The sequence below is a fragment of the Ipomoea triloba genome, chromosome 9 (genome assembly GCF_003576645.1).
Source record: "Ipomoea triloba cultivar NCNSP0323 chromosome 9, ASM357664v1".
Classification (NCBI taxonomy): Eukaryota; Viridiplantae; Streptophyta; class Magnoliopsida; order Solanales; family Convolvulaceae; genus Ipomoea; species Ipomoea triloba.
The window spans coordinates 3,233,360-3,242,099 of NC_044924.1; the positions used below are offsets into that span (position 1 = coordinate 3,233,360).

General features: G+C 34.8%; 1 protein-coding gene across 1 annotated transcript; it reads right to left on the reverse strand.

Annotated features, from left to right (window-relative positions):
* Positions 1–212: 212 nt before the first annotated feature.
* Positions 213–2,889, reverse strand: LOC116028581 (tryptophan synthase beta chain 1-like). The gene is made up of 5 exons (XM_031270336.1): positions 2,458–2,889; positions 1,837–2,196; positions 897–1,330; positions 658–752; positions 213–568 (listed from the first exon to the last, which is right to left on the reverse strand). The coding sequence occupies exons 1-5, from the start codon at positions 2,806–2,808 to the stop codon at positions 402–404; spliced, it is 1,407 nt and encodes a 468-aa protein (XP_031126196.1). The 5' UTR covers positions 2,809–2,889; the 3' UTR covers positions 213–401.
* Positions 2,890–8,740: the final 5,851 nt, after the last annotated feature.

Here is an 8,740-nt window from a genome sequence, read left to right on the forward strand (position 1 = left end):
TTAAACTGAGAAAAATTCTAAAATAACATGTTAATTAACTATAGACATAATATTTTGTTAAAATATTATGTGTCTTCAATTTATTTACAGTCACATATATTCGGTAAGTATAGAATATGTCAACAAATGTGAAGATTATTTTGAATTAGGATTTATAAGTTAATAATAAAAGATGATTGTTACAAATATAATATTATTCCAGATTACCCAAATATTATAAAGTAGTACTAATGACTAATCTTCTGAAGTTATATCTTATTGATTAGAGATATTTACATTTAATAATATTATCCGAAAAAAAAAACTACTGCTACTACCATAAGAATTATTGCCAACCTATATAATACAAACTAAAATAATTATCGCTTCATTTATTCATTGTTACTGCATGTACGTGGTCCTCAGTAGTTGAAGACAGTGGCGGCATCCTTATCTCCACGGCCGCTGCAATTAACCACCACCTTTGTGCCGTCGGGTAAAGTAGGGCAAAGTTTCTCAAGAAATGCCAATGCATGGGAGGACTCTAAGGCTGGAAATATCCCTTCTAATCGGCATAGCCTTTTGTATGCTGCACAAAAAAGAAACGGCAAACTTTATATTTCCGGCCACTGATATATATGTTATGTATATGGAGTAGCTAGCTAGTTGTTTAATTACCTTCTATGGCTTCCTTGTCGGTGACTGTATAGTACTCTGCACGCCCAGTGTCTTTAAGAAAACTCAGCTCGGGACTAACCGAAGGGTATTCCAATCTGCAAGTTCAAATTCATGAGTGATAATGGTTCAAATATGAAAGTTAATAAGTCGTTAGTCAAACTTAAAAAGTCTGAATGTCTGGCCAACTTGACTTTAGGTTAAGGAATAAGTGTTTAGTTAGGTTGTTGATGATGACTTACCCAACACCAACTGAATATGGTCTAATGATTTGGCCCTCTTCATCCTGCAAAAGGTAGCTCATTGCGCCATGGTAGACTCCGACCTCTCCTTTATTTAAAGTAGCGGAATGCTTGCCGCTGTCTAACCCAACGCCGGCGGCTTCAACTCCGACCATCCTGACGTCGGCGTCTCCGATGAACTCGTGGAAGAGTCCCAGTGCGTTTGAGCCGCTGCCGACACACGCCACCAACACGTCGGGCTTCCCACCCCACTTCTCCATCGCCTGCTTCCTCGTCTCTTTCCCGATCACGGCCTGAAACTCGCGAACCATGGTCGGACATGGATGCGGCCCCACCGCCGCCCCCGACAGGAAATACGCCGTCTCTAAGTCCCCTACCCACCCCCTGATCGCTTCCGACATTGCATCCTTGAAATTCCCCTCTACGGCTTTCACCTACATATAATCATAAGTTTAATGTCAAAAGTAAAACTCATAAATCTCAGACGGGTTGGTTCAAGTTATATAAAATAATGCAACTAAGATTATATTTGTTTGGGAATATAAGATTATCCTATTTGGTTCAGGTTGTGTAATTTTTTTCCAAGAAATATAACATAACATTTACATGAAACTTTTAGCTATTGAAAGGAAGTGTGAGATATCCTTCAATTTCTTTCTTAGGTAATCTCACATACATTCCCTTATTTTATCACTAATTTTGAATTTTTGACATTTTAATCAATTTATCTTATTACAATTGCCTTATCAAACCAAACACAGAAATATAACATTCTCAATTATCTAATATTGTCAACAATCTAACATTCTCTAAAGTAATCTAACATTTTATGAACCAAAAGTCACTTTAAGGATAAGAATATGTTTGTCGTACTTTTTGAAATAATGTATGTATGTTGTCTACAACCAAAATAACAATAAACCAACCGACAGTAATGTACCTTAGCACCAAGATGTTTCATGAGGACCACGTTAGACGGTTGCCTCTCCATATCTAAATTCCCCATGAAAACCGTACACTCCAAGTCCAGTTTCGCGCATGCAGCGGCGGTTGCGACACCGTGCTGGCCGGCGCCGGTGGCAGCCACCACGCTTTTCCGGCCCAACCGCTTCGCTAGAATTGCCTGTGCGATGGCGTTGTTGATCTTGTGAGCTCCGCCGTGGTTCAGATCCTCCCTCTTTAGATAAATATCCGGTCCTTTTCCGTTGTTCTGGCTTTTGTAGTGGTCCGTAAGCCTCTGAGCTAAGTATAATGGAGTCTCCCGTCCCACGTAGTCCCTCAGAGCAGTTTCAACCTCTTTCTGCAATATAAACAAACCAATTTGATTAATTCTTATCACCATTCTTTCATAAAATCAAGGTTGTTCAATTTGGGTAATCCAGCCAAGTTGATTAAACTATTTACATGTATTATAGGCATGAGATTACATGTTTGACTTCAATTAGGATAGTTTATTGACTTTTTTTTAGTTTGAGCTGGTCAGTTAAGTGCAATCTAGACTGATCCTTGTAATTTTTTACGGGTTACAAGACAGGTTTACCAATACATAGTATAGACTAACCTGAAAGTTGGGATCCTGTAAAGCGCAGTTAAATTCTTGATCCAGCTTACTCAAAGAAGCTATGAGTGTCTCCGGCACAAACTTCCCTCCATAAATCCCAAACTTTCCATCAGTACCCAAAGAAGGTGGCCAGGCCAGCTTCTCATCATCAATCTGTTTCCAGGATAAAGTCTCCGTGGCTGTCATCAGACGACGAGCCTGGTCGAAGGAAAGTTTGTTCGGCGTGGAAACACGGGCACCGCCGGCGCCGGCTATGGCGTTAGTAATCTCGGTTTTACGAAGCTTTTGTTGACGATGATGATAATGAACGGTACTAAGGTTTCGTGGTAGTACTGCGTTTTTAGCCAACATTATTGTTGCGTTTTTTTTTGCTTGTGAGAAAAAAAAGCAGATTGAAGTTTGAAGTTTGAAGGTGATGGTTTATCGAGAGTCTGTGGTTGTGGCTAAATGACTGGAGAGAATAGGCCATTATATACACCTCAGTCGCCAACTTTACGCGCTTGCCGCGGCATGCGTATTAGCGTATATGACTGGATTGACTGCGACTGGAAACACATGATGTTCGAGGAAAAATGTTTATACATAAAACATTTTCCACGTTGTAGTCCAAAAAGGAATTCTATTCTAAACTATTCCTAAATAAAATTGACACGAGTGCATATTTTTTGGACTCAATATTTAAAAGAGATATTCTATCTTATATAATTCAAATTCTTTAAACATATACGGGATTTTTGGTTAGAATGAGGAAATTAGGAGAGAAAAATTATAATTCGGTAAGAAAAGAATAAAGTGGAATTTAAATTACATTGTTTGTAGGTAGGAATAGAATGATTGAGAATTGAAACAAGAAAAAAGTGAATGAAGACTGAAATACCCTTATATAATAATAAGAATGGTAAAATAGTAATTCACCATGTAATTACAATTCTACAGAATTGCATTCCCTCTAACCAAACAATAGAATTGCAATTTCATGAAATTTTGTAGGAACACGGAATTACAGTTATGGGATGGGTCAAGTCACAATCCGGTTTAAACAAATACGATTCTCTATGTTGAGGGTGGTCTTCGAGGTTGATACTATATTTTCCCATTAATATAGTAACATAAAATCTTACTTCGATTTTTTTTTTTTTAAATACTGAAGTTTTTAAGATAATCAACGAATATATTTCCTTCGGTTACTCTTTTATCATAACCTTCTTTCTCAAACGTTGGTTTAAATTAGCCTAGACAATACAATTACATACACTACATTCGATATATAGGTAAATAACAATGTTTATTTTTATTGAATATGTTAATGTATATTTTATGACACTTTAATTTATGAAAAAATTCGTAATTGCTATTCGAAAGAATGCTCTAAATAAATCTATCTTGTAATTGTATCTAGTAAATTAAATATTACAAGAAAATAAATTAACCTAATTTATTCATATTAACTAAAATTAAAATGTTCAATAAACGACTCTCTCATTAATTTGGCTGCTCTCTCATAGAGAGTGCTCGTTACGATGATGCATGTGTGACTGCAAGCTATATATGTACGAAGGCGGAACTATATGCTAATAAAAATACAAAATTACAACAACCAAATATATATCATCACACGTCTAATACATTTTTCTTCCTTTTCAATTCTTTACTGGCACGATTCATGTTTTTTTTTTTTTTTTGGCATGTTTCATGTTTTGTTAATAAGAAAACATGTTCTTCTTCTTCTTCTTCTTTTTTTATTATTTTATTATTTTTATTTTTAGCTTTCTTTAATCAATTAATCGACACTTCCAAATAGAATTAATCAATAATTAAAATTTTAAAAAATCATTTACCATGAATTGAATTGAAATTTTGATTAAAAACAATTAATTAAAATTTATCAATTCAGTCAATTAATTATTTTTTCCTAATCCATTAGCTATGCGCGCAAGTTGCATGATATATATATATGGACTATATAGAGTTTCAATCATTACTTCATCACTTTTGCTCAATGACGTACATGAGAACTATTGATAAGTTGTCCTCATTCTGTGGGTCTCAAAGAAAGTGTAAAAATCAAGAGTAGATCGAATTAATAAGTACAAGTAGCATTATCTTTTTCGAAATTAATAAGGTCTAACAAATCAAAATTGCACAGGTGCACCCAATGCCACGTGACGTCGTGACGATGAATGGCATGGTCCAGAAGCGATTATAACAACTGAACGGTAAACGATGTTGACATTGATTCAAAAACTTGAAGGGAACATAGTAGGGTTTGTGCTTGTGGATCACATTATAGGAGTTGAGATAATTATCGGAATCGTATGTCGCACGGAGGTTCCATGTTTGGATGACATCGTATTTGCCGACGCAACTTTGAAACTATAATTTCTTAGATCTTTCTGTTTCCAAATTTAGTTCAAAGCTCATAAATTATCAATACCAAACTGTACTTACATATAATGAGTAGTTAGCTCAATGAAATTAGGGAGTCCGTGAATGTGTATTGTGTAAATCCATGCAAGAGATAAACTAAATTCACTAATGGATTGTTTTCACTTAGATTCGAATTTGAAACATTGTGATTATAAAATCATCAGCCCGAGTAATTTAACTAAAGTTGTCCATTTACCCCGACCCGAATACAAGTAATAATTAAGCATTAGAAAGCATGTGAAGTAACACAATTAAAACACGAGCACTAATAAGGAGTTATGTCTTGAAAGAAAATTCAACAAAGTCCACGTATGTACCATAGAAAAAATGTGATTATTAGGAGTTAGGACCACCTGAAAACATATCCTATGAACAAACTACCATCACTACCATTAGAGGAAGAATATATATTAATCTTGATGAAAATATATATTGTGCATTATATGAATGCATTTAATGTTTAAATTTATTTTTGTGATCCAATCACTACTTAAATAAAGCGTTAAAGGTTTTTTCCTATTCCGTGTAGGTATGTACTCATCCTCATACCATATAGAAAATTAAATTCATCAACGAAAAAATTTAAATTATCGTTAGTGATAGTTTCATGACTATGAAAGTGAATGGTTAGCTAACTTAAACCTTAAAATGGCAAGTGTTTGAGAGTGTAACAGAGTGTGTATTCAAAATTGAGAACCTTTTACAATCTCTTTTTCATGATTTATATACAAGTTAGAACAGAGTATATATAACAGAGTTGTTTTGTGGTCTAGTGGCATCCGGTTACACTCCCATATGCAAGGGGTGAGTTCGAGCCTCAGATATATTCTAAAAACATAGGTTGACCATGTCGACCACTTGTCGGCTAGAATCCCTTATTCTTACCCATCAGTAGTTATTTCATTTATTACCAACATATTTTATATATATATAAAATAGTAAAATTCGTATGTATTTAATTCATTGTTAGATCTAGGATATTTTACCGTTTTCTTGTAAAGTTATCCTAGCAAGGAACCAAATTACTCTTCAGTAGTGTGGGTATCTTGATCTCGCCTCACCCAGGGATCCCCTTTAGTTGTGCATGTTACTTCTTTTTTGATAGTGTCAAGGTCCATCATCATCCTCTTTCTCGTTACATCCAATAGCATGTGGAGCTTCGTCTTCAAACATTACTTGTAAAATTGTGAATGTTTGTATGTAATTGCTTGTCCATTCATTGTTAATCATATATAGTTTAGCCATTAGGAAGTCAAGGGCATGTAATAATTTACATATATCACTCAAAATGTACTTAACCGACGACATACTTGTAAGAAGCTAATGACATGTTCTCGATAATAAAGTTACTCAAAATTCACAAAATTAACATCAATTCATTACACTTCTGATTTCCATTTTCATATAAGATGTCGATTAAAACTTTAGCTTAGCATTAGTATATATAGTATTACTAGATTTATATTTGAGCACATATATAATAAAACAAACAATAGTTGTTGTCGCTTAAAGACAAATAATTAACAACTATATATAAAGCATCTTGGGGGAGGGAAGGGGTGGGGTACAACGGGTTTAATTTAAAAAACGTGCAAGAAAAATGATTGGAAAAGAAAAAAAAAATATGCGGAGTAGTTATTTTGACCTTTTTTTTTTTTTTTTTTTTTTTTTTTGAAGACGGCAGTTATGGCACAACTGACAGTGCACTTGCAAATTGATACGGTTGACTGCTTTCTAGAACATGTTTATTATTTATTTCCCTGTCATATTTTTAAGGAATAAGAGTCAAGTAGGCTACCGAACTACACACGAAACTATGCCATCAAACTCAAAAACAATGCAATTGGATCCCTAAACTACACAAATTCATACAAATTAATCCAAAGTGACTTGTTGACTTGATCTTCCTGTTACCAACTTTAACAATAATATTTTAAAATAATTTTAAATAAAATAATTAATTAAAATTAAATTTAAGAGAGAGAAAAAAAAAAGGAACTGCCGGCCGGGGACGATTAGTCTCCGGCCGGATCTTCCTTTTTTTTTTTAAATTTTTTTTTATTTAAAATTATTTTAAAACATTTTTTTTAAAGTTAGTAACCGGAAGATCAAATCAAACAAGTCACTTTGAATTAATTTGTATGAATTTGTGTAGTTTACGGATTCAATTGCATTATTTTTGAGTTTGATGGCTTAACTGCAATTTTGTGTGTAGTTCGGTGGCCTATTTGACCCTTATTCCTATTTTTAACTTGGCTTGTTGTTCATAGACATGCATATCGCATGACATATACATAAATATTAACAATCATAATAATAATTAGGGAAAAGGGTCAAATAAGCCCTCCAACTTTACCTAAAGAGTCAACTAGGCCCCTGAACATTTTAAAGTAGCAATTAAACCCATCAACATTGTATTTTGATGCAAAAAAGTCCATAAACCTGTTAATGACCTGTGATCACAGGTCACTAGGATTCCGGTCAAATTTTCAGCACCCATATTCCGGCACAAAAGTCAAGGGCGACCGTTCGACGGTCGCCGGTGACTCACTGGAGAAGGCAACCACTGGGTTTTGTGCCGGAATATAGCCTGAGTGTGCCGAAAATTTGACCGGAATCTTAATGACCTGTGATCATAGGTCATTAATAGGCTTATGGACTTTTTTGCATCAAAATACAATGTTGATGGGTTTAATTGCTACTTTAAAATGTTCAGGGGCCTAATTGACTCCTTAGGTAAAGTTGGAGGGCTTATTTGACCCTTTTCCCTAATAATTATAACCTGACACAATCACACAAGCCGGAAGCCTAATGTATAAAATAAAATTTTAAAAAATACGGAGTACTTGTTTTTAATAAAAGTGAACTTCAAATTAATTCCTTAGCTTTCGCCACGTTGAAAATGCAGCAGATCAATTGGCAGGTCCAAATTGGTATGCAAGGATGTGTTTGCTACTGTCACAATTTTTTTTTTTAAAAAAAATCATTTAAATGGCTTAGTATGACTTACTGACTTTAATAATTATAGGAATTCAATTTAAAGGAGTAAGCATAGTCTAATTGGTCAAGTAATTGGTTCGATAATCACTCTTGTGAGGTCTGGTTTACCTGGTTCATAGTTGATGAATCTTGAATTTGTGTTTCATCAATCTTTGTATACTATAGCAAGAATATACTGATAATAAAAAAGATTAGACACTGGAAATCTGAAGCCAAAATCTATAAGGCCAAGGTTGTGGCAGTGGATTTAAAGCCCAAAATCGAACATGCCGGCGTTGAGGATTGTGGCAGTGGATTTAAAGCCCAAAATCGAACATGCCGGCGTTGAGGATTGTGGCAGTGGATTTAAAGGCCCAAGGTTGTCCGTTTGCGTTCTTTATGTGGGGAAACTCTTTTTCTCTCTCGACGAAAGTATACGACAGAAAAATTCCGTTACAGCTATTCTCCGCCGGCGCCTCCTTATGGCTATCTGAACCTTCGTAATCATGCGCTCTAGTAGCGTACACCATCAGACAATACACGAAAATTTGCAGGAATTTTTTCCGTTTTGAGTTTGTTTTCATTGTTTTCTTCAGATTCAAATGCTGGGATTCTGTGGAATCGGAGCTTTTTCCCCGGAAAAGATATTGGGTTTTGTTTGGGATAATTGGAATTGCAGCAGTGTCGGATGAAGTCACCATGAAAGTGTAACAGAACCTTTCTTGTCTGTGATTGCCATGCGACTAAATTGCCGGGATTCAATTACAAATGGTCGTGCTATATATTTCTGATGAGAACTGAATATTGTATTGATTCAATTGAACAATTACAATGATGAGGAATAGGAGATATATATACTAGGGGAGTCTCAGGTAGA